The sequence below is a fragment of the Sciurus vulgaris genome (assembly GCF_902686455.1).
Source record: "Sciurus vulgaris genome assembly, chromosome: 12".
Taxonomy (NCBI): Eukaryota; Metazoa; Chordata; class Mammalia; order Rodentia; family Sciuridae; genus Sciurus; species Sciurus vulgaris.
The window spans coordinates 42,316,697-42,344,366 of NC_136473.1; the positions used below are offsets into that span (position 1 = coordinate 42,316,697).

Consider the following 27,670-nt stretch of genomic DNA (forward strand, 5'->3'; position numbering starts at 1 on the left):
AAGAGAATGTAAACTTAAAACTGATAAAGTTTGTGCAAAGATGCTAAATATAAAACCAACATAAAAATTACACATTTATCCAGTAAAAAAGTCATCTTGTAAATGTGATAGGAATAAAGATCCTACTTAACATTTTTAGCTGCAGCAGTAAGTGTCATAACTAAGAATATTCCTATTAAAGTTCTGTGAAACATTAAAACTCTTGATTTAGGAGGCTTTATTTTTTTAAAAATATCCAAATTCACCTACACGTTCATTGCATTCTCATTTGATATCTCTTCCCTCACTACATTTTGGAACTGATCCTGGAATTTATACTTGTAAACAAAGATCTGTGAAGAGCTAAAATATTCCTGATAGAGAATTGGAAGTTGGAGCCAGGAGGTTTTTGTTCCTGCTAGTGATTTAGTTGGGATAGTAAGGGCACATGTGTAGATAGAGAAGTAGATCCGTAAAACAGAATAGAAAACTTAAATGTTCCATTACAAGTTAATGGGGAAGGCACTGACCATCCAGTAACTGTTGCTAAGATTATTGGTTATTCACATGAAAAAAATGAAATAGAAGTAGGTTTTGATCTTACTTCATATGAAGCTCAATGTAAGTTTAATAATAGAAGGATATACCAGAGAATATCTTTGACTTCACAGAAAGGATTTCTTAAACCGGACCCAGAAGCTATTTTATAACAGGAAACATTGCCAGATGTTACCATAGTAAAATTAAACACAAAAACTAAAATTCTACACATATAAGATACCATAAACAAAGGGGGAAATGAGTTACAGACCAGGAAAAGATATATTTAGTTTACATACCCTGGAAAAGTTTAGAATCCAGAATAGTTCTCTGTATATAACAGTAAGTGAAAGACAAAGTTGAAAATAGGCAAAATGTATAAGTAAGCACGACACAGAAGAGGAACTATTCAATAAATATCTGAAAAGTTGTTCAGTTTCCACAAGTAATCAGAAAAATGTTAATATGAGGTAATATTTCAACGTTCAGATAAATTTTAAAGAATATCTGTGTATGTGTACATACATGTGTATGTGTGTGTGTGTGTACATGAACACTGAACTTACGTGGTATATCTTGGGAGGCAGGGGAAACAATGGAACATGGGTGTTTTGGTCAGAGGGCATTTAATTTGTCTGTAATATTTTCTTTTTTTGTGGGAATAGGGGGGTACCAGGGATTGAATGCAGGAATACTTGATCACTGAGCCACATCCCCAGCACTATTTTGTATTTTATTTAGAGACAGGGTCTCACTGAATTGCTTAGCACCTTGTTTTTGCTGAGGCTGGCTTTGAACTTCCAATCCTCCTGCCTCAGCCTCCCAAGCTGCTGGAATTACAGGTGTGTGCCACCATGCCTGGCAACATTTTATTTCTTTTGGGAAAAAAAAAAAACAAACCTAAAGCAAATGTCTTAATATTCCAAATCTCAATGGTGGGTTCTTCTTGTAGTCTCTCTTTTTGCACATATGTTCAAAATAATTCAGAACAAAATGTCAGTTAAAATTCTTTAAAAAAAAAAAAAAAAAATGAATGTTCCTAAAGGAAAGTTTTTAAAAAGTAGGTCTTTGTGTCTGTTTTAACTGTGGGGATCTTCTTGGTTTTTCTTCTAAAATTATGTGCTCCTTACATAACATCTTCTATGTTATTTGACATATAACATTAATTTCATTTATGCCTTGTTTGCTTTTATGAATATGTTGTTGCTTGTGAATCTGTGAACACATTTAAAATTGTGATAATTATTCATTTAATTTTACATTATTTTTGTTGTCACATAGAAAGGATTTCTAAATTGTAGTAATTACATGCTTAAAAGCTAGGATAGCTTCCATTAAAGTTTATATACAGGCTTACACAAAACTACACATTTTAATTATCATTAGTGATGATTGTACTTCAGGGAAGATATAGCACTATACAGTAATTGGATCTTTTTGTACCTAGAGATGTCAGGCACAGAATTGGGGGTGGGGGCTTTAAACATCATCGTTTGGTCTAGAAATTATCCTTTGTGAACTTATGTGATAGTCTTAAGATTGCTGTTTCACAGTGAATTAAAAACACATCTATATGCAGTTGACAGGCTATGGCAAAATTTAACGTGGAGAAGGAAGTAACAGCTTTGGGAGACATTTGGGGAGGCCTGGGTGGGACTCAGTTTAGAGTGTAAAGAAGTGATATATTGTCGAGAGGAAGATGTTGGAAGATTTTTAGAATAGTAAAGCATCCCTAAAATATAATTTTATTGAAATTATAATCAGGGTCATTAAAAGCTAAGATTTGCTGGATTGTTTTAGGGGTGAGAGGAGTGGATGTCAGGTATCAAGTTTGAGGGGAAGAATTTATCTGTTAAAAGTAGATTATTTGGTCATTTTCATTATAATTTATTGAACTTGCCTGCACAAGACAGCAAAACTCTTCACACCCTATGTTTCTAGATGTTTTTTTTCTTGGTGATCTACCTGGAATATCAATTCTTGCATGATTTAATATCTTACTGGTCACGTGTTTTTAATTTTATATGCTTTCTTTTGGCAATGATTACCTATCTTTGTAGGCAAGCAGTATGTTCAGAATTGACTTTTAGAATTAGTATCATCACTTTCGAAAAACAAATGTATTCTGGCTTTTAAATGAAAACAAAGACAAAACCTAAAACCCCAACTCCCTCTTTCTTGTCTTTTTTTTTTTTTTCTTCAAAGTGCAGTCTCAGGCCTTATTGTATATGTCATTTTTTACTAACGGGTATTAATTTTACAAATTAACAGGAATTATTGTGACATTTTATGCACGTTTATATCGTGTTGATGATGTCCATCCTGCTCTTCTGCACTCTCTTGTCCCCCCAGTCTTAAAGTCCCTAATGGTTCCCTTTCTACTTTAGGTGTTTTTGTTTGTTTCCACATATGAGAGAAAATATATGGTACTTGTCTTTCTGTGTCTGACTTGGTTTGTTTAGCAGGATGACCTTTAGTGCCATCCATTGTCCTGCACAGTCAGGATTTCATTTTTCTTTATGGCTGAACTTTCCACATTGTGTGTACATACCATATTTCTTTTATCTATTCATCTATTGATGGACAACTAGGCTGATTCCATATCTTGCCTATTATAAAGAATGCTATACTAAAAATGGGTATGCAGGTGTCTCTTTTGTGTGCTGACATTATTTCCTTTGGATAAATACCCAGGAGACGTATAACTGGATCATGGAGTAGCTCTCTTTTTAGTTTTCTGAGGAAACTCCCACCAATAGTGTATAAGATTTGCTTTTTCTCCATATTCTTGACAACATTGTATTTCTGTTTTTTAAATAATAGCCATTCTAACAGGTGAGGTGGAATTTCAGTATGGGTTTGATTTGTATTTCCTTTATAACTAAAAATGTTGAGCATATCCCCGTGTATTAGTTGGCCATTTGTACTTCTCTTTAGACATGTCTATTCAGATTATTTGCCCATTGTTTCTGTAGCCATACAGAAACTTTTAAATACGATATAATCCATTTGTCAATCCTCTGCTTTTGTTTCCTGAGCTGTTAGGGTCCTGTTCAGGAAATGGTTGTATGTGTCAATATCTTCAAGTGTTTTCATAATGTTTTCTTGGTAGTTTCAAGGTTTCAGATCTGACATTAAGACCTTTGATCCATTTTGATTGATTTTTTTTTTTTATACAGATCTAGTTTGTTTTCTACACATGCGTATCCCGTTTTCCTAGCACCATCTCTTGAAGAAACTGTCCAGTCTCCATTAAATGTTTTTGGCATTTTTGTGAAGAATTAGTTGACTGAAGATGCATAGCTTTATTTCTAGTTCTGTAGTTTTATCTTGTTCATTGGTATTTTGATGGGGATTGCATTGAATCTGTAGAACACTTTGTGTAGTATGGCCATTTTAACAGTATCTTCTCCCAATCCCTAAACATGGGAAGTCTTTCCATCTTCTGGTGTCTTCTTTAATTTCTTCTTTGAGTGTTTGTAATTTTCACTGTAGAGTGCTTTCACTTCCTTAGTGAGATTTATTCCTTGGTATGTATGTATGTATGTATGTATGTATGTATGTATTCATTCATTCATTCATTTGCTGCTTTTGTGAATGGAATGGATGCTTGCCTAATTTTAGCCTCAGCAATTTCTGTGAAGAAGCTACTAATTTTTGTATGTTGGTTTTGTATCCTGATACTTTATTCAATTTGTTTTTCAATCCTAAATGTCTTGATGAAATCTTTTTAAAAATTTTCATGTATAGAATCATATGTTCAGCATACAGGATTAATTGGCTTCCTCTTTTCCTATTTGTTTATCTTTTATTTCTTTCTTGTGTAATTTGCTCTGCTTAGAATGTCTAGTATTTTATTAAATAAGAGCAGGAAGAGTTGATGCCATTGTCTTGTTCATGATCTTAAAGAAAAGACTTTCAGTTTCTCCCCTTGTATGATGTTGGCTGTGGGTTGGTTGTATATAATGTTTATCATGTTGAGGAATGATCCTTGTTTGCCTAATTTATTCGGGGTGTTTATCATGAAGGGATGTTGAATTTTTTCCAAAGGCTTTTTATGTATCTATTGAGGTGATCATGTGGTTTTTATACTTGATTCTATTTATGTGCTATGTTATGTTTATTCATTTGCATATATTGAACCATCCCTGCATCCCTGGAATGAAACCAACTTGATCTGATTTTTTTTAATTTGTTGAGTTTGACTTACAAGTACTTTATTGAGAATTTTTGTATTTATGTTTAGAAATATTAGTTATATGGTTCTGTGTGTGTGTGTGTATTTACCAGGTTTTGAAAGGTTTAGGAATGGTTTTTACCCTTGCCATTTTATGGAATAGTTTGAAGATCAGTGTGTTAGTTCTTTAAAAGTATGGTAAAATTCAGCAGTGAATCCATCAGGTCCTGGTCTCTTTTTCATTGAGCAACTTTATTCCTGCCTTATTAGCATTACTTGTTATTGACCTATTTAGGTGTTTTGTATCCTCGATTCAATTTTGGTAGGTCAGAGGTATTCAGAAATTTGTCCATATTTTCTAGGTTTTCTAATTTGTTATATAGTTTTTCACTATATCCCCAAATGATCCTTTGAATTTTATTGGTATCTGTTGTAGTATTTTCTTTTTCATCTTTAATTTTGTCTTCTCTTTTTTTTTTTTTTTTTTTTTTTTGGTTAGTTTAGCTAAAGGTTTGTCAATTTTGTTTATCTCTTCGAAGAACCAACAGTGTTTCATTGATACTTTGTGTTCTTTTTATCTCATTTCATTGCTGCTTGGATCTTTATTAATACTTAGCATCACTGATTTACAATTGGTTTATTTCTGTTTTCCTAAGACCTCCAGATGTATTATTACATTATTTGTGATTTCTTTTGATGTAGGCACTCATTGCTGTAAAACTCTCCTTTTAGTACTACTTTCACTGTATCCAGCAGGTTCTGGTATGTTTCTATTTTCATTTGATTCAAGGAATTTTTAAATTTCCCTCTGACTTCTTTAGTGACCCACTGTTTGTTAATACTGTGTTGTTCAGTTTTCATGTGTTCATACAATTTCTGCAGTTGCTTCTGCTATTGTTCATTTCATTATGATCAGATAAGTAAATAGCAAGAAATTATTACAGTATTTAAAAAAAATTTAAAAACTTGCTTTGTGGCCTTAATATGTGACCAATTTTGGAAACAGTTCCATGTGCTAATGAAATGAATGTATATTTTGAAGCTGTTGGATGAAATATTGTGTAGATGTCTACTAAGCCCATGTGATTTACAGTGTAAATTAGCTATTTCTTTGTTCACGTTTTGTCCTGTTGATCTATTTATTGGTTAAACTGGGGGTATTGAAGATACTCACTGTTACTATCTTAGGGCCTATTTCTCCCCTGATATCTATATTTTATAAAATTGTGTGTTTGTTTCATAAAATTCTGTGCTCTAATGCAAAACTCTTAAATATACAAATACTATCATGTGTGTATATAAGTGTTATTTTAAAACCTTAAACCCAAAATTAAATTCTAAGTAAAAAGCTACCTTAAAAAATAAATTTGTTCAATGACATCCTTTTCTAAGTTATGAGTTAATATTTATTGAGAATATACTGCCAGGGAAATCTGTAGTGCATTTTTATACTTCATTTACTCTTTAGAGCAACTCTATGAATGAGATGATGTTTCTGTTGTATCTGTTTTCGCAGTTGAAAAAAACTCAGATATTTTGTTAAAGATAATAGTAACTAAGTTTCCTCAGCACCAAAATCTGTGATCTTCTCAATTGTGTTACAGTGCTGCTCAAAGATGAGAAAACTGAGGCTGGAAAATTTATGGTAGTGTCATATGTTGAATTTCACCTAGTAGTCATGTGTAATTTGTAACCAGCATATTTAGATTCTGCTTTTATTTCTATTTACGAAGTAAATTTTGTTTTCTTTAGTACAATCCTTCAGCCCAGCAGCAAAGAGAAATAATTAAAAGTAGGAGCTTGGACAGGCGGCTGCAAGAACCAATAGTATTAACAAAGTGGAGACATAGCACCATTGTTTTGGACACCAATGACAAGGTACGATTTTTTGGAGAAAAGCTGATGAGAATTTTGGCAAGTTCTTTGTGCATCATATTGTGCAATGATTGTAACCATTTTTGCTAATATCTTGTTTCATGTAATATATCTATTGTTACATATGAGTTTTTGCTAAAACATTTGATTTCTTTTAAACCAACTTAAGCTTTTGATCTGCGCATATGATGAAATGTAATTGTATTATCTTCCCAATTAAATTGTCTGCCTTAGTGACTATGTTTTTATGTATTTAGTATCAATTTGTCATTAGGTAGGTTTTGGCCTTGAGTTTTTACATTTTTGCTCATTGGACTGACTTCTTTGTGGCTTACACATTTGAACCTAGTAGGTGACAAATGTTTAAGCTCCTATCATTTTCAGGTCACATTTCTGTTATCCTTATATGTCTTCAATCTCTAGGTTGTTTCATAGTGATTACATTTAATTTTCTCCATCCTAGGGAAGACTGGAATCCTACTCTCTTTTGTTTCCCTAAATGCTATCTATACAGAGTACTTCTTTTATCAAACTGAGAAGTGATGTTCTCATGTTGCTGAGAAGTGGTGTTCTCTATTTCACATGGGGGATGAATTTTGGTGCAAACAGTACAAAGGACTTACTTCTTTACAATATGGTTTCATTTTGGGGATAGAGTGGGTGCTTAATATGCATTTGCAGAGTGTCAGATACCCCAGTGGGAAATGCAAAGGCAGTGGTAACACCCCCCAAATTAAATATATTATTTTTAAAAGATCCTTGTTACTGAGGACTCTTTTTTTTTTTTTTTTTTTTTTAACTGTCAGGCTTCTCTTGCAGCATCAGCAGGTTTTTTTGTATTTTTCCCTGAATTTTTTTAGGTAAAAACAAAATGAACTCTCTTAAGGCATATTTTTCTATATTTGGATACTTCTAGTCTTATATCCTTTTATAAGTAATCGATTTTAATTGCTCAGTCAAAAAAAGTGTAGTATTTTGGTATTATAAGTGACTATAAAGTTAGTCTTTATATGTTATGAAGTAGACTTGTGGAACTACAGAAATAATCTACACACATACCATATTTATAAAATGGAATTAAAGAACAACAGTGAAAGTAGATCAGTTTCTAGCATAAGGATGTTAGGCAATTGAATCTAGAAAGCATTTTAAAGGAATGTCCCTCTTGAGTCTGTATTTTTGAACATAGGCTTGAATATATTTTTTAGGATTTAAATTAGCCTAGGCAGGTAAAATTCCTGGAAACTTGTAATACAAAAATTCATTCAACTCCAGGAATCAGGTTACTGTTCAGGATATGTAGAAAGCAAGCTCTTAAACACCATAGGTAATAGTTGAGGGCAAAAGCCATTGTTAAACTACCTCCACTGCCTCTTCATACTAGAAGAAATGATTATTTGGTGATATATACTTAAAGTTTCTTTCTTTCTTTCTTTCTTTCTTTCTTTTTTTTTTTTAATCTTCCTTGGGATTTCTTTTCCATCTATTTCTTAAAACAACTTGTGTGAAATCCTACTATATTTCCTTTTTCAAGAATGATTGTATTGAGACCAGAGATTACTTGTTTCTAATAGAAATGTCTTTGGCCCCCATCTTACACTTTGTAAATGAATTAATAGCTAATCGCTTCATTAAGTAAACTCTTTTATTTATTATTATTACCTTGTACCTTCCTAAAATAGGGTAGACTTTGAAGTTTTGAGAAAAGGGACTAAAACAGAACAAACTAGCTAATATGTAATATAAGGGATGTAGGTATATGTAATTTGAAATATAATCAAAGGAACTTAATATTGTATGGCAAGTGTAATGAAAACATGTCCTAATTCATCTGGGAGATAACCTTGGAGGAGGAGGTAGGTGTGTATATGGTTGTGTATATACGTGTGAGTGGATCTTTTTGTTTTTGCTTATGTATGGTTATTACTAAAACTGTTATTTGTAAATAACTATATACATACACAAATATATAAGTGTAAAATTATTTGTTTATAATAGCTATAATTGTTATGCATACATCATTACTTCATTTGTGGATTTTATTTCTATAGGACTGACAGTGCTTTTAAAAAATGTCAGAAGTGCCTTTCATTTTATTCAATTACTTAATTTCTAATTAGTGAACCATAAATCTTTCATTTTTCTCAGACTTCTTTAATAATAAATATTCTTGTAGAAGTCAAGAAATTGAAGATGTCAGAAAAAAATTAGTCTAAATGAGATTTGGGCAATAAGTTTAATTCCTTCTTGTAGAGACATTTTTGTAAATTTTAATATTTTCTCCACTGATAGTGTGGACTTACGGTTTAATTTAACATTGTCCCTTCAAAGGTTTCCCTATGGACTTTCATTACTATGTAGAGTTAATGGTTTTTGCATTGTTATTAAGACAAATTCTACTTTGTTCAGTATCTTTTCCAATTTTATAAGCACAGAAAACTGGAATGATAGAAATGTGGAGATGAATATTTGAAGGCATTTGATTTGATATAAAAATTGATAATAAGTATTGGGAAATAGTTTTTCTAAGAGCTGGTACTGGCTAAAGTAAAATTTCACTTTACAATTTCCAAATATTCCTGTAGGTATTTATACCTACCATATCAATATGAAGTTGGTTTGGTGACCCAATATATATTTATCCACAAGAGTTTAGATTTTAATTATTTTAAATGTAGTTAATTTAGTTGGGCATGGTAGTGCACACGTGTAACTCTAACTACTTGGAAGACCTAAGCAGGAGGATCGAAAGTTTGAGACTAGCCTGGGCAACCTAGTAAGACCATATCTCTCAATAAAAGTTTAAAACCCTGGGAATGTAGCTCAGTGTTTAGAGCATTAGCCTAGCATGTGTGGGGCTCTGGGTTTAACCCCAATACTGGGAAAAACAAACAAACAAACAAAAAAAACTGATGTGTAACATAATTTTAAGCCAGTATTTATCATTCGTTTTAAGTAATTCCGAGACCATTATTTTAATTAAATAAGCTAATTGCTAGGGCTGGGGTTGTGACTCAGTGGTAGAGCACTTGCCTAGCATGTGTGAGGCACTAGGTTTGATTCTCAGCACCACATATAAATAAATAAAAAATAAAGGTCCATTGACTAATAAAAATTTTTTTGAATGAATTGCTACAAATTTTGCTGTATTTCATAAATTTTTAATAATATCTGTAGTTTCCAAGTCAGTATTCTGTGAGTTTTAGAGCTGAATATAGGAAGGTAAAATAACAAGGAAAAAATTTTTTCTCAGACTATTTTTTTAAGCTCTCCCACTATGAGTACAGGGAAAAATAGATTTATATAAGCTAGAGTAACTTTGTTCATTACTTATTTCTTGTAGGAGTCTCCAACTGCCTCAAAACCCTGCTTTCCTGAAAATGAATCTTCTCCCTCTTCACCAAAGCACCAAGATCCAGTTAGTATGATAGAAACATACAGTATTATATATAGTTCAGTTATTTCAATTAGTTTCAATAAATTGGTTTCTCTGAATATAATGTTTAAATATATCTTGGGATCTTATTGATAGGATAGCCCCCTTTTGTGCAAAATAAAACATGATTGATTTATATACCATATTTTACGTGACATATTTATATTTGTTTTTTTAAAATAAATATAAAAATCCCGAAGGATACTATCGAATTACACTTTTCTTCTAGGTGCAGTGGCACCTGCCTGTAATCCCAGGCTAAGGCAGGAAGATCAAGTTAGAGGCCAACCTTGGCAATATAGCAAAACCCACTTTAAAATATGTATGTAGCTCAGTGGTAAAACACTCCTGTGTTCAACCCCAGTATTGGGGGTGGGGCGGAAGGAGAGAGACACACACACACCCCTTTTTCCCCTCAGGCCAGCAGTCTAAAGGTAAGAAGCATCTTCCCCCCACTTCTAATGAGCATAGATACCCTTCTTTTTCTGTGCTGTAAAGTTCATTGCTCAGTCTGTGCCAGGTGAATATTGGTGATAATGTGTATCTGTTACCAAATTTCCTTCAAATTCTCTTCTGTCACCCATTTAACTTGAATAGTTTTACTCAGTCTCTCCTTTCACTCACTCACAGTCTGCCTTCTCATGCTGATCCTACTGTTGCCCTTTGTTGACTTCCTTGTTTTTTAGAATTAAGCCTAAAGTTTTTAGCAAGGACGGTGAGTGCTCTGGCTCTTGACTGCTTCTCCAGTCTTATCTCATACTTCTCATATTCTCATCTTCCCTTCTTTCTCATTTTTCTCCTGCCCCACTGTCTTTTCTCAGTCCCTCAAGGGAGCCTGCTTTTCATCTCCAGGCTGTTGAACATGTTGTTTCCTCTGCCCACTTAACATTTCTTTCCCACATCTTTGCCTGGTCAATTTCTGTTCATTTTATTAGGGCTCAGTTCAAACTTTGCTTCTTTAGAGAATTAGAATAAAATCCTCTGGATTAGATAAGGTTTTCCTATGACTCTTTTTTTAGTATTGAATTACATTTTAGTTGATTTCATAAAAAAAGTAACTCTTTTCATTACTACTCTCCTATAGGAACCTCTAACTCAGTATCATCTTCTGGAGCAGAGTATCTCCAGTTATCTACTACAGGGCCATATAACAGTTGCTCAATGAATATTCATTGAATGAATAAATGAAACTAAAGCTTTTTAAAAGACATTTTTATCATTACTTTCCTATTTTATGAAGTTATGATAGACTGTTATTTTTTAGTCAGACTTCAACATGTGGTCCCTATCCACATGTTGTATACATTTCCTTCTTTTTTTATTTTAAATTGGTACTTAGTAGTTGTACACATTTACTGGATACAATATGATGTCCAAAGTGTACATTGAGTAATGATCAAATCAGGGTAATTAACATATCTACTCAAACTTTTTTTTTTTTTTAAACACATTTCTAACATTGTGGGATGGGCCTTGCAACCAAGTCCTGTACCTCTTTAAAAATTAACTCTTAAGGAGGCCATGTCAGACTAGTCTCATGTAATAAAAATGGTTTCCTCTTTATTTCTGAACTTCCAAGTCATGTATTGCATCAAATAAGTACAAGTTATTTCAGGTACCCCAAGTCTCCCTACTAGATTTTAAATACAAGATCGATAGGAACTACATGTTTCTACTTTTTATCTTCTGTGATATCTTAACACAATATTGGGTCCATAAACATGATTTTAGTTTTGCCAAGAATTACTGTATGAATCTAAGGCACATTGTTACTACGATACTTTTAATATGTCAGTCTGTCTTAAAAAGCAAAAAAAAAAAAAAAACCCTTTGTAACTTATTTTAAATAAAGGTAATATACAGTTTTCCTTTTATAGATGCATTTTTTTTGATAAAAAGGAATTTCTAGGCAATCATAAATCTTCTACATGGAGTTTCATAGGATTGTTTGCAAATTATTTCCCCACTCTTTTATTCATTTTCTAAAGATAGCATCTAGACAGACCTTCCTGGACTCATGGTACCCTCTGATGGCCATCACAGGGAACTACCTCACCAGTGTTTCTTCCATGGCCTACGGCCATTCTGTTCTCACATAAACAAATGGCATTTTTTTTCAGTCCTGGGTACTTCTCTTCTTCCATACATATTATCTTAGCCTCCCTCATCTAGTCTTGCCCCTTAGATGTCTTTCCTCCTTGTGCCTCAGGTACCCTCCTCTCTGGTTGCTTTGCTTCTACCTAGTCTTGCCCCTCTCCTGCTTTTATCCAGTTACTACTAGGAGATATTTTCCTCCTTTTTCTTTGTAAGTTAAAATAGGGGTTTGAATAAAGGCTTAGTGATAAGAAAAAGGAAATTACAAATTTAGAAGTGAAAATTATACCTTGTCCAGTTAGCTACCTGATGTCACCTTAAAGTCTCAACAAATTGCCTATCTACCTCTTCAGTGTCTTCTAATTAAACAAAATTTAAATTCTGTTTTTAAATGCATTATTAATTTCATAGTCCCTTAAAATACTTTTTGAAATAGGCAGTATATAAACATCTTGAAGAACTAATAACATTTTTCTACAATATGAATTAAATAGGCTCTGTGGGCTGACCTAATGCCAGGGTCTAGCCCTAGCAGGGGTCTGGGGTCCTCGGTGGATGGGAGGCGTCAGCCTGGTGGAGAAACAGCACACAGGGACACCAAGTGTTCTGAGGCTGGATCTGTCTTTATTTTTTCTCCCAGCCTTTTTATAGATATTTTTCTTTAGTAATGATTATATCATTTTTGGTTAGTTTAAAACAAGAAAAACCTTCAAAAGTACAAACTATGCTTCTCCTCAAAGTACACATTCTCTCTATATGACAGCCCAGACCAAAACAATCTTACTTCCCAACTAGATTAAAACAACTTTGTCTCCCAGTTAAACTGAGGGCACCATGATCTGCCAGCCTTTAACCTTCAGAACAAACACATTACTAGGTTTTCTGAGAAACCACCCTCACCATGAACTCCAGTGTTTAACAGTGAAAAGTTTTTACTATTATTAAAGGGCAAAGAAATCAAATTATAGTTAATATTTAGTCTATAATAATTTCACACAATGACGGACTACAATCTTATTCTGATTCTCAAAGAATTAGACTAAACATGGGAAAAGCACAAATCATATTCATGACTAACCTAAATTTTTTATTATGTAAAGTATCTCTAGAATCAACTATTGAAACTAAGAAAGCAGCAAAGGCTAAACACCGCATCCAAGCTCAGAGGAATGCCTCTTTATCCATCTATTATTATACTAAAGCAGTCACAGGCTCCTTTAAACTCAAGCACAGCCACAGTTGTTTATTTTCATAATTTTATCTATGTACTACTGCCAGATTTTTATTGTGCACTATTTTGTGTCCCAGTACAGTAAAACTTTCCCAATAAGTTTCTAAATAATATATTGATTATTAATATTAAAAAGCAACTACACCTGGAGACATGCCACGCCTATGGCCCCCAAGAGGGAGGACAATCAACAGAACTGTGTCCAGTGTTGAGTCCTTTATTCCAACAGACCGTGTCAAGTGTCAGATCCTGTACTCCAACAGACCGTGTCAAGTGTCGGAGTGGCAGGAAATAGATGCAGCACCTAAGAAGCTGTTCTTTATTTGTCCCAATGTACCCTTGAGAGTATGCACTTAAAAGATCCCAATTACTAAATACTGAATAATTTGGAAACTTGAACTTGTGATTTTTGCCTTCCATTTAGAGTACTAAAATGTGTTGACCATTTTGGAGAAAAACATTGTAACCCTTTTAAATAAGATTATTAGCAGATAAATTTGCTGTTTCTTTCACTGAATATTAAAAGCCTTTTTAAAGAAAATTTGATTCGAGTATTTAACTTTTTCTAACACTGGCCCTTTGATTTTTTTTTTTTTGTGGTAAAAATCATATAAAATTATCAACCATTTTAAACGGTACCATCTCATGGTATTTAGTATATTCACAGTGATTGTAACTATAACAACTATTACTTCTGTGTGATTACAGGACATTTTCATCACCCCAGAAGGAAACCCATACACATTAATTATCCCTCCTCCCTTTCCCCTACCCTTCACAACCACTAGCCTGCTTTCTATCCCTGTGGATTTAACCTGTTCTGCCTGACTCCTCACACTGATTCTTTTTTAGCACCATATCATTATACAAGTTTGGTTATTATGTTATAAAAAGAATCTTATTACATGACTAACTAAAGGTAAGGATTTTGATGACCTGTATGGATTTTGGTATTTAGTAATTTTTAGCCTACTTTAGGGAATGTTTATTTTACTAAATGAAATTGATTAGAAATTTTGGAGCCTGCAAAGTGGTCATGAACCTTTGACATTTTTCTCAGATTAAGATAATTGAAATTTTATTCTTGCCTTATTAGGACAGGATAATTTTATTACAAACTTTTTGATTAAAATTTAACCATAGTTGGCTAGTCCTTATTAAAACATTTCTGCTTATTTTCAATATAAAGTTCACTTTGTAGTATCAAATATAGTTAAGCTACCATATTCAAGTATAAATTTGGGCATATTTTGCAAGATTTAAGATATTTTTATGTTGTTATCTTAGTAAGAAACAAATACATTGGTAGATTTTGAATCATAGTATGTAGTAAAAGTATACCAAGTAGTATGAAAATTTTTAAAAATGGGTCTAATTTGGGGAAATATTTTTTCTAAATCTCTTACCTATATACCCAACATATATTATTCATATATGTCAAATTTAAGCATTTTTGCCAAATGTTTAAAAGCTTTGTTTATTGGTCACAGATCATCTCTTATGTTCCTTTCATGTTACAGCACTATTAACTTGTTGGAAAATTACCTCGAAGAATGTATAGTGAATACTAACTACATGCTAGATGCAGTCCCAAGCACTGGTCATACACCGATGAACATAATAGATGTGGTCCCAACTTGTGGCCTAGTGGAATAGATAGTGGATGAAAATATGTACACAATAATACTTCACATTAAGTATCTCATAGTCCAATTTGGCTGCTGTAAAAAAACAGCCATAAACACAATAGCTTGTTAAAATTAGAAATTTATTTTCACAGTTCTGGAAGCTCAGAAATCCAAATCACTGGTAGATTTGGTGTCTGCCAAGACCCCACTACTTGGTTCTTACATTAGTACCTTCTTGGTCTGTCCTCACATAGCAGAAGGGACAGGGGTTCCTTTTATAAGGGCACTGATCCCTGTCATGGGACCCCAACCTCATGATCCAGTTACCTTCCAAAAACCCCACCTCCAAGTACCATCACGTTGGAAATTAGGTTTCAGGGTATGAAATTTGGGGGACATAAACATACAGTCTATACTAAAGTGCAATGAGGGAATCAAACTGAGACGGTAGTAAATAATGGCAGATTACTTACTAGTTAAAAGAAAGGGAGGAACAACTTAAGAATGGTCAAGAAAAGGTTCTCTGAAAAAGTGACCTAGAAACTAAGATCCCTCCATCTTCCTAGTTTTTCAAGCTTGGCATTTTATCCAGAATCCTTCCTTTTCAAAACCTGCACACCCATTCCTATCATCTTTGCTTTTTAAATTTCTCTTTAATTTGGCCCCATTTTTCTCTGTCACTATCATTGCTCTAGTTCAGGCCTTTGTCTTTTCTTATAGTAATTATTAGAATATCATTCTGGTTGGTTCCCAGTCTTGCCACTCTAGGCTATTGTTTCAAAACTGTCTCATTTCTTGCACTTCTCCATCTTACCCCATATTTTCAGGGAAATTAAGGGCCCTCAAACATGATAGATTCTCTAGCTTCCATGCCTTTTTTACCATTTATTTTCATCTCATATTGCTTCCATCCTACTAGCTTCTACACCTTAGCTCCAAGGTCTGCTTTTCTAGGAAGCTGTGTCTGATTGCTTTCTCTCTCTATGTAATTCTTATAGCACTTAATACATTGTACATTCTTTTTTGTGTGTGTGTGTTTTTTTTTTTTTTTTTTGTACATTTGGATGTGGCAAATTTTATTTCAATTGATGTTTAAATTTAGTGTTTAATTGAGACCATTAGTACTTGGGTCTTGATCCATGTTGAGAATTTGCTAAAAGTTCTGTACCCTTTTGAACAATTTGTATACATGAACAATTTTGCACTGCTTTCCAATCATCTGTCGATACAGGTGAGAGCCCCCACATGTAGATAATTTCTCTTGTCCTTAGACTGTCATCCATTTTTCTTCTCGTTTTGATGCCTGCATATCCTTCCTGCCTTTGTATATTTTACACATTTTCAGCAATGACCTTTTTTTAATGCCCATAATTCCTACTGCTCTGTCCTTTCCAATTCCAGTTCACATAACCAGTGCCTGGCTACTCATGTTAATGTTGTTACTTAGTTCCCCTATCTTTGAAAGATTTTCCTCTTGCTTCTAAGGGAGTAGGAACAGTAAATTGAGAATGATTTTATTTAATATCTTTTACATTCTTAATTTGTATAACTGATGTTTTTGTTGATAGGCAAGAGTTCTTATGAAAAGTATCAGACTTGCATATCTAAGGAAATCATATAGCTATGCTTCATGGAAAAAAATTAGTGTAAACTACATATAGGTTATTTATGAGTTCTCACTATACCAAAAAAAAAATAAAAAAAGTGAATTAGCTAACAAGCTTTTTGACTTTATCCATGGATAGTGAGATTTTATAAGACTGAAACTTTCAACATTATCTTTAGATATATTGGGAAAATACTCAGTATTATATTTTTCTCCTATATTAATAAAATACTTATATTTTCTGATTAAGGTACATTAAAAATATAGGTGAAGAATCAAATTCTGAATCGAGAATATTTTTTATTTGTAAATGTGTGTGTGTTTCAGTTTAAAATTGCATATGTACATATAAGTACTTACTAACGATAATTACTATAGGCGCAAACACATTTTGATTAAATTCATTTGAATATAAGATGCTAAGGCAGTGAGAAGGTGTGAAGATGCTTTTTCATTTTCATCTGGAAGAATTTTAAGATAACTTTTAATTGGTATAATGGCTTTTGCCTTCATAAAATCTGATGATAATGTTTGTCACTGTTTTTGGCCTCACTTAGCTAATCTAATTTTTTCAAAGCCCAGCTTACCATGTGGTATGTTTAATAAAGTGTTGAGATTTTTATGCCACATTAAAGCCAGTTCTATGCAGAATACCATTTATTTTTGGGAAATTTATTAAATAGTAGCTGCATTTGTTCTATCTAGTTATTTTTATATTCTGACAGTATGTTAGCATATTAAATATGTTTTTCAAGTTTTCTATTTTTTGTGTGATATTTATCATTATGGCATTGTTTCACTTTCTTTGAATAAGAAAATTAAATCATTTTCCAAGGGCTGACTTATTCATATGAAAATCTAATTTGATAGCAAACTACTGTGACTATTTTAATAGAGAGGAAATGTCTAATTATAAGATCATCGAAAATAACTTTAAGTATTAGATAACCATATTACTAAAGTATTAGATAACCATATTAGTAATGTATTCTAGAACTAAGCATCTTAACTGACTAACCTTTTCTTTCAAGCTAATTTTTTGGATTACCAGATCTTTTTGGTTTGGTGGTATATTAGAACTTGACATCACTGTCTACATGAATGGTATATAAACAATATTACTCTGTTCCCTAGGGTCAAGAGAAGTATGGATTGTTAAATGTAACAAAAATTACTGAACATGGGAAAAAGGTTCGGTAAGTACACAAATCTTTAATGTTCTTACGTGATTCTGCTGATTGAAATAAATGAGAAGTTGTAATTGTATTCCAGTAGAATTAATTAAAAAGTTCAGAAGAATCTCTTTCTTTTTCAGGGGAGGGGTACTGGCGATTGAACTCAGGGGCACTCTACCACTGAGGCACATCCCCAGCCTTATTTTGTTCTTTTTATTTAGACACAGGATCTCACTGGGTTGCTTAGTGCCTCACTTTTGCTGAAACTGGCTTTGAACTCGCCATCCTCCTGCCTCAGCCTCCTGAGCCGCTGGGATTACAGGCGTGTGCCACCACACCCAGCAAGGTTCAGAAGAATTTCTAACCATGTATTTTCTAGTGTCATTATGTAAGGTTGCTATAAAATGTATGAAACATTTCCTTTGTCATGACATATTTCTCAAGTAATTAAATTCAGAGATAATAGGGAAGAGGATTTAGGAAACGTTCACTTTCTTTGAATATTATTGTTTTCCCCCCAGTAAGCAATAAATGCAGATGGTAAAAAACAAAGGTACTCTGTCCTGTGAGAAGTCAGTCATCCAGCCACCACTTCCTCTCTCCAGAGGCAACCAGTTCTGAGTCTCATGAGTTTTAGAGCTTTCCTCCAGACATAGGATACATATGTAGACGTTTGTATGTACATAGATTGTTTTAAATACAGTCTTTTTACAATTTATCTTGAAGATGGTTTTGTTTCATTGCATTTATAGCTGTCACATTATTTTTAACTACAGCATAGTTACATGTTCTCTGGTTAATAAATAAAGGTTTAATTAATGATGTCATAACTATGCCATCATTAATTTAACCTTTATTTGCAAGAATGGAATAACTGTGTGTATTGGTTGACATTTAGGATGCTTACAATTTTTGCTGTTATAAACAAGACTATACATAGCATTTTGCATAGTTCCTTTTACACATAGCATATGCAAAGTCATTTTGATGGAATGTATCAAATTGTGCTCTAAGATCTTGAATCATTTCCTGTCCCCAGTAGCAGTGCATTTTTTCACACAATCTGCTAGTTCCATATGTTGTAGGGTTGGTTTGTTTGGTATTGCGGATTGAACCCAGGGGTGCTTGACCACTGATCCATATCCCCTGACATTTTTTATATTTTACTTAGAAACAGTTGCTTAAGGCCTCCCTAAGTTGCTCAGACTGTCTTTGAACTCATGATCCCCCTACATCAACCTCCTGAACTGCTGGGATAATAGGCATGCACCAACACACTCTGCATCCCTCTCCCCATTGTGAATTCTTCTAAAATGTTATGATTTTATAGTCAAAATGAAATCAATCTGTTAAAGAAAGAGTTCTAAATTTACAAGTAGTTGAATTTTTATGTTTTAATTGAACTGTTTTTGTCAGATTGCTGTTGTAAGTTTTATGTGCTCTGAAGTAGCATTTATGCAATTATGTGTTCCTCAAACTGTTCCTTGGTAGAATTCATTTATGAAATTGATCTTTGTTTTTCTTTTTCTCTATTTTAGCTGTATGTTGTACACATGACTCTTTGGCCACTTTCTCTGCTTTTTATTTTATTCCCCACCACCAACCACCTTATGATAAATAGTCTTTTAGAAGTTCCACTTGTTTTTTAATACTTTTTTTGTAATTTTATGTTTTACTCAGCATCCTTTTCATCATCTTCAAATGTATTTACATGGAGTTGAGTGAAATTGTTACTTTAATCTCCCATATACTAGTGGTTTTTAAGCTTTTTGGCCTGAAGACACCTTGAAACTGTTAAAAATTATTGAGTATTTCTAAGGGCCTTTGTGTGGGTTATATCTATAGATACTTATGTGAGAGATTAAAATGAGAAATCTTTAAAAATAACCTATTACAAATACAAATAACTTTTTATGAAGAAAAAATTCTGTATTTTCTAAGAAAAAAGAATTCCATGAAAAGAGAAGCATTTTTTCATTTTTGCAAATCTTTAGTATTTGACATAATAGAAGATGGTAGAATTATTCTCTGCTCTTCTCTGCTTAAAGTCTTTTGTGACATCTATTTTGGTTGGAGTACAAGAAAGTAATCCTTCCTTACGTGGTATAATTATGTATGTTTTCCTGTTACACCAAAACTCTACAAATGTTAGTTTTCTAAAGGTTCTTTTCAGTGAAGACTGAAAAACTTACCAAACTTTCATACTCAGCTACATTAAAAACCATTAGTCTTTATTGCATTCAAGTGGATTTTTACCTGTGCATAATTTTATAGTATTTTCTTGGGCACTTGGAAATACTTTTTCATTGAGTTGCTAATTTTTCTAATCTTTACACATTTTATTTTGTACAAAGAATCACAAAAACCATTATATTTTGGGAAATTTTCAGAATCATAATTGCAGTGTGCCATGTTCTCCAAAATCCTTTCTGAAGCTTTAATTGTGTGTATGTGTGTGTGTTAAAAAAACACATTGTTTTCCACCTTAACCATTTTAAGTGTATAGTTTAGTAGTGCATGTAGTTATGCAATGGATCTCTAGGACTTTTTCAACTTATAGCACTGATACTCTACCCACTAAATGCTAACCCCTCTACTCTCCTCCTCATCCCTTGGTGAACACTTTTTACTGTGTAAAAAATCATAGGATTTTGACTATTTAGGTACGATATATGAATAGAATCGTACAGTATTTATATGTTTTGGAACTTAATTATTGGCATCATGTTCTTGAGGTTCATCCATGTTGTTGAAAGTTTTAAGTTTTTATTGTCAACAAACACTAGGATTTGTTTCTTTGAGGTTACAGACTGACTTCATAGTGGAAATATGCTAATTTAAGCATTTTTTTATGGTAGCATGCAGTAGATGATATTCTGAGATTGTAGATTTACAAATAAAAATAATTCCTTCCAAAATATCTCAAGATTGCCACACAGTGAAATAATAAAATAGGAATATAACAAAATGGTGTCTCAGTAAGCACCAAATAGATCTATTATGTCAATATCAATGAATGCAAATGAACCATACTCATCTGTTGAAACGAAAAAATACTCAAATTGAAACATAAAGCATAACCCAATTAAATACTATATATAAAAGAAACACCTAAAATGATTCAAGAAAGTTAAAAAAAAAAAATGACATGTCAAGATATAGAAAGTAAAGAAGGAATATTAATTGCAGACAGAGTTCTAGTCTAGAGAGAAAAGCATTAAACATCACAGAGGTGGCCACTATAAAATGAAAGAGCATTACAGTAGATCCACAATGAAGATCTAATCATAAGGAATAGCCATTTACCATTTACCAACTAAAGTAGCATCAACAATCGTAAACAAAACTATGGAAAATAATGGAAAAATAGAGTAGTAGTTGATTTTATTTATTTCATTCCTCTTAAGCCCACAATGATCAAACAGATATAAAAAGTATTAGGTCTATTGACAGGTATTAAATTCTATATTTTGAATATAGAAAATAAACCTTCTTTTGAGTGCCTATAATGTTTTCATAAAACTGACCATGTTTGTCTATAAGGAAACCCTAATAAAGTCTTAGTGTTCATGGATTTCATAACTTCCAGCAACTGAATTTCCTTATAAGCTAATTTTTATTTATTTTTCTATATGCAGTCATACATGCCGTTTGAAAAGTAGTTTGCTAGGCTTGCAATAGATATAAGAATAAATGAAACACTGTTTACAGCTCCAATGGAAGAGATATTTAAGCAAAACTCTGTAATACAGAGTTAAAGATAATGAAGGGGGAGGTTGAATGGATAACATTGATCAGCTTTAAAGTTCTAGATAAGAACAATGGTAATAGCCTATTCAGTGTGAGTGTACTTGAGTCCTGGAAATACGACAATTCTAGAAAAGCTGCATATGTGCAAAAATGTTAACATTGGTTACCTTTGGAGTGTGGATTGAAGAAGAAACAGAGGCCTTTTCCTTTACACATGTCTATATTCAGTTTTTCCATAGCTGTGTTATCTTTGTAGTTCATGAAATTTTTTAAAAATCTAAAAAATAATAATTTCAGTGGCCAATCAATGCATAATTTATTATATGCTTATAATGTACCTAGTCTTTACTACCCCTTTGGGGAAAGGAGATAACCAAGAAATATAAAACAGTCTGTATCTGTAAAGAATTAGGTGAATGAGATAATAAACATGTCTAATTTTTAATTATATAATAAGTTCTTACCAAATATGTTCTAAGTTGGTGACTTAAAAAACATTAACATCCTTGATAACACTGTGCTCTATTAGTTCCACATGAAAATAATTAGATATTTTGGTATAGTTATTCTGATAATTTAAATTTCTGATCAAATTCATTTGTTTAAAGGCCTTTGTGATCAGGTTGGAAGCATAAATGTCTGTAAATTCTGTTAGCATCATATCCCCACTAAAAGTAATTAGAATGTCAGTAAAGGAATTTGGTTAGAAGAACCAAACATTGGCGCTTTAATTGGTCATTTTTGTAATTGCAGAAAGAACTGGTTGTCTTCTTGGGCAGTATTGCAGGGTTCATCTTTACTTTTTACCAAAACTCAAGGAAGTAGCACAAGTTGGGTAAGTTTTTCTCTCTAAAATTGTGTGAATTATTCTTATTATGCCTGGATTTTTCAGTAAGTTCCAGAGTTCTTCTAGTTACAGTATATATGCATATAAAAATAAATGAAGTTTTCTAGAAGATGCATTTTGACTTGTAAGAGAAAGAAGAGGGCTAATTAGAGAAGTCTAATTAGTTGTATTATTTAAATCAGTAGATTCAGTTTTATCCATTGAGCTGAAGTATGGACTTGATAGAACAAAGACATTCTTGATTCATTTGTAGAATGTTAAACCTTTTCTGTCTCTATTTCAGGTGTTTAGTCAGAAAATTAAGCAGTAATTTGGCAAGTCCCACCTTCTGTTGTGATCTGACCCTTGTAATCAGTCAGTGACTCAGGTGTCAGTGTCTGTGTATAAAGTCAAAAAAAAAAAAAAAAAAAGAAATGTCATCTCTACTTTGGGGATTTTGACCCTTGTTTTGTATATTTGAGTGTTTACTATTGTTATTACTCCATTCATTGTTAATACAAATACTAAAAATAATTTGTGGCATGTAATTGCAAAAATTTTTTGAATGCTTAACGTGTGTCAGCTGTTGTCCTAATTACAGAGGATTTTGTATATTTTATCCTCTTAACTCTGGGACAGCTCTTTTTTTTTCCTCATGTCCCTCCATCACAGAAGAGAAAGTGAGGTATCAAAAGATAAATAACTTGCTTAAGGTTTTAAACTACTATGAGCAGGTTTGGGTTTAGAAATTTGCTATTTTGTCTCCAGAGTCCATGCTCTGGATATTTCTAAAAATTTTCAGTAATTGAGTTTGAAGTGTTCAAATAAAATTTAAATTGAAAGTATTCTAAGTGTATTTGGTGTGCTTCATATCCTACCTTACCAACATTTTCATACAATTACAGGACCTGTGGATCATAAGATGATGAAAGAGACATTAATTTATAAAATTCACTTCCTTTTTTAATGGAACTGTGTAGCATTGTTCTGAACCATGAATGCCATAAAGCATGCTACTTCTCAACTACTCTGACATGGCGACCTAAAAATACAAGCTGACCATGAGTGTGAACATTCTAGAATATTTCTTCTGTTTTGCTTTACTAATCTTTTGATTTGCTCTTTGCCCAGTACAGTGGAAATGAACTGTGTTATACTTTCATATTAAAAAATTGAAATTTTGACTTGATTTATCTTAAAGTAGATTGATAATTATGTCCTCCTTTTCTCTGAGGTAAAGCATATGGTCTTTTTTGTTTGTTAATGCATTTCTAGAGGAATGTGTGATTATTTCTTCCTTCCTGTGGCTCAACTTTTATTTGAAATTGAGGGAAGAAAATGTGAAAGAAAAGGAATGAATAATTAGAGATTAATAAATAAAAACAAAATACCTGAAACAAACTGTAATTGTCACCTATTTGATAATTACTAATATTTAAAGATTGAAGATTATGGTATATAAAATAAAGCAAGTAGATAAAGCAGTGTGGTAAACGAGGCATATCATTTTAGATAGGCAGGTTTGTAAGTGATTTAAAAAATGAAAACTTCTTTTTAAGTATAAAGATACCAAGTTAATATCCAGCACATAATCATTTGTAGAGAATGTTTGCATTTTATTTAAAGTTTTCACTGTAGAACTCCTTATGTAATTCAGAACTCATAAATGGCATTAATGCTGATTAAGTTGCAAGGTCTGCTTAGCTTTTAAAGGTGCGTTACTGTGTTACCATGTGGCAGTAGTGAAACAAAAGTTTAAAATTCACTAAGGTAGGCAATTTTGAAATTGTAGAATATTTTATGAATTTTTAGTTTTAGAAGTTCACCAGATATTTACCTATAAATGAAATTTTATTAATATTGTTATATTTAAAATACAATTTCAGGTATACATTAATAAAACACAGCTGTACTGTTTTGTAATCTCAATAAATACAAAACAGATCTAGGATGTGGTAAAATACTTGGTTTTATAGTCAATTCTTAATCTTTATTTTTATGGCTCATTTTCCAGACTGCCTTGCTTTACCATTTTCGTATATTAAGGGAATGAAGACTAAGTGTTCTGTAAAAGCCGAGTAATATTAAATAAAAACTATGAGTGAAGTAGCCAGGCATGGTGACTACTTCCCAGCAATTCAGAAGGCTTAGGCAGTAGATCACAAGTTCAAAGCCAGCCTCAGCAATTTAGTGAGACCTGGTCTCAAAATACAAAATAAAAAGAACTGGGGATGTAGGTCAGTGGTAAAGCGCCACTTGTTCAATCCCTGGTACCAAAACAAAACAAAGCAAAACTATGTTATTGTATGTAATGTGCTTTGGTAAATTCTACATTCAGTAAATATCAAAAGTTGAAATATGCAGGATGCTTCTTAACTCTGGAATTGGAATGTTTAAAAGGATTTGAAAGAAATCTAGCTTTGTTTCTCTGCTTGGTCACCAACTAGATCTAGTGTAGGCAAACTATACCCTATTTCTACAGTAGAATCACATCTTACTTGAGGATGAGAGTCTAAGGCTAACATAAAGACAAAAGGACAAAAATTACCTGTAGTGAAAACTGTTGAGTATCCCATCCCTTAAGAAGGTGATATAATGAAGCTGATCTTCATCAGGAGCAGTTTTTCCTTCGGTGTCCTTCATTTGAATTTGGATGGTTTATGTTAAGTGGCTACATTTAAAAAATTAATTCATACTTAGTATAAAAATCTTAAGAGCCAGGCCCAGTGACTCATTATTGTAATCCCAGTGGCTTGGGAGACTAAGGCAGGAGAATCTCAAGTTCAAAGCCAGCCTCAGCAATTTAGCAAGGCCCTAAGCAATTTAGTGAGACCCTGTCTCTAAATAAAATATAAAAAGGGCTGGGAATGTGGCTCAGTGGTTAAGTGTCCCTGAGTTCAATCTCTAGTACCAAAAATTTAAAAACAAAAAAATACCCTGGGTGCTCCATTTGAAGAAATAGCAGGTTCAAATCTTCTGCTTACTCCGGGACATGTGTTCAACGATAGAATGCTAAGTAAAATCACCCACCCATTCAAAATGCAATTTTTTTTTTTTTTTAACATTTCATGCTCTTTTTTCAGAGAATGGATAGTTAGAATTGAGTAAATGAAATACACATCTGTTCTCTCCAATTTTACTTTACAAGATAAATTTTACTCAGATGCTATATTACCCAAGGACCTTTTCTTCTCATTTGGAATAGTTTTCTGGAAAATATTAAGTTACCCACCAGATCATTTTATCAGTAACATAAGTTTATAGTTGTTGTTGTTGTTGTTGTTTTTCCCGTGTCATTTCACCTCAGAAATGTGGGTATGTAATTTTTTTTTTTTTCCCAGACAACAAGCATAAAAGCCTTTAGTGCTGTGGGCCTTGTATTAAACTTGGGGGTTTGGAAGTACATAACATGGTCCCTGTCTTCAGTGCTTATAATGCAGTGGGGAAAACTGGCAATGTATGTTGTGCTCCCTTTCAGTTTTCACTCATTATATTCCTTAAGAATTAAAAATCATCCCACAAATATCAGTAGTGATTCAAACATTCATTTATACATGCTTTCAAATTTCTAAAAATGTCCCCTCTTTGGGCCAGATAATTCTTTGTTGTAGCGGGGTTGTCCTATGTATGACAGTGTATTTAATAGATGCCTAGCACTCTCACTTCTACTTGTGAGAACCAAAAATATCTCTGGACATTGCCAGATGTCACCTAAAGGAAAAAATCACTTCTTTCCTAGAGGAAGGGGAAGGCAGGCTAGATGGTAAAACTGCTTACTCCCAAGAGATGATTTTGAAGGGGATACCGAGGAAAGTTGCTCATCTCGTCACCAGAGGAAGCTCAGAGGTTTCTGAGCAGGCTGCTTAGCAAGATGGTAGGAGAACCAGATGTGAACCCTTTCTGTTACCCCTCAAGTATTCTGTTGTGAATATAGGCTAAGACATTTCTGTTGAAGATAAATCCTATAAAGCATGAATATATAATAACAAAGTCAGAAAATACTTTCAGATAAATTCTAGTGCTTCTGCAAAAAATGCCTGTAAGTTTTAGCTTTGCTGGTATTGTGTCTGCTTATAGAATTGTATTCTTGTCCTCTCTGATTCCATTATGCTTTTTTTCTCTTGTGTGCCATTTGCCATTGTGCACTGTTTTGACATCATTTTCTTCCCTTTTCCCATCAAGTCATTCTGCCAACAGGGCTCAGTCTCTGAGTTCTTGCTTTCGCTGCTTTCTTCTTGGAAAAACTCTGTCAGTCGTCGGCCTGCTGTTGCATATGTAAAGTCTGATCCTGTTTCAGCTGTCACTGTATGTGTTCTTGTTGCATACCCCTTGCCACAAAAATTCCTTTTTTTCCCCTTCCTTCCTTCCTTCCTTCCTTCCTTCCTTCCTTCCTTCCTTCCCTCCCTCCCTCCCTCCCTCCCTCCCTCCCTCTTTCCTTCCTTTTTCTTTTCTTTTCTTTTCTTTTCTTTTCTTTTCTTTTCTTTTCTTTTCTTTTCTTTTCTTTTCTTTTCTTTTTCTTTCTTTGCCATGAGTACATTGGTGGGGAGGTGATTGTAGAAAAATGGGACTAAGTTTTGGGAAAGAATAACAAACAAAAAATGTTGCCAACCATATCAGTTCATTTTTCTGGCATTCCATTTCATGTCATTGTTTTTATGTCTAATTGTTTGGTTATTTTTATCTTAGGTTATAGCCAAACATCTACAGAACGTATAATGACAATACATAATGATTTTTGCCATTTTGAAGTGCATTTTCAAGTTTCATAACTTTTGAGATGTATCATTTCTATTCAGGAAGTTATCTGTGCTCATTGATCAGATTTTTGTTGTTATTATATTGCAAAACTAAGGATTAAACCCAGGCCTCTCACATGCAAGGCAGACACTCTACCACTGAGTTATATACCCAGCCCCTAAATGTTTTTAGAATGATTTTAAAAGCAAAGACTTTGTAGAAAACAGTTAAAATCTTATGAATTTCATCATGGTTCCACTAATAATTTCATTTAAATCCTAAATTTTGTTATGTTTTATTATAACTTAAGTACATTATTTAAGTTCACACTGCTAGCTGGGAAAAAGTAAAAGAACTGTTGAAGCCTTACCATATCTTAAATGTGGAGCCACTAAGTAGAGTTATTTGCATTTCAAATAGTGAATAAGTTATCACAAGGTCAGTGGCTCAAAGCCAATTCCAATGACAATTATAATTTGATTTGGAAACATTTTAGCAAATGAAATTTCTTATATCAAATATAGGAAATATTTGCAGTAACACTTCATGACTTTTAAATTATAATTAAACAGCCATTAGAATAAAACATCCAAACCAAAAGTATTACAGGAATGCT

The 27,670-nt window shown here is 32.9% G+C and overlaps 1 protein-coding gene across 21 annotated transcripts in view; it reads left to right on the forward strand.

Moving 5' to 3' along the window:
• ARHGAP12 (Rho GTPase activating protein 12) overlaps positions 1-27,670 on the forward strand; it is a 437,561-nt gene that overhangs the window by 348,986 nt on the left and 60,905 nt on the right. For 19 of the 21 annotated variants that reach the window (XM_079105849.1, XM_079105850.1, XM_079105859.1 and 16 more), the window contains 4 exons: positions 6,449-6,574; positions 9,915-9,989; positions 17,701-17,762; positions 22,245-22,326. In XM_079105849.1, the coding sequence (XP_078961975.1) occupies positions 6,449-6,574; positions 9,915-9,989; positions 17,701-17,762; positions 22,245-22,326 (345 nt within the window). The remainder of the gene's footprint in view (positions 1-6,448; positions 6,575-9,914; positions 9,990-17,700; positions 17,763-22,244; positions 22,327-27,670) is intronic. The other 2 variants (XM_079105848.1, XM_079105852.1) reach the window with 1 other exon arrangement.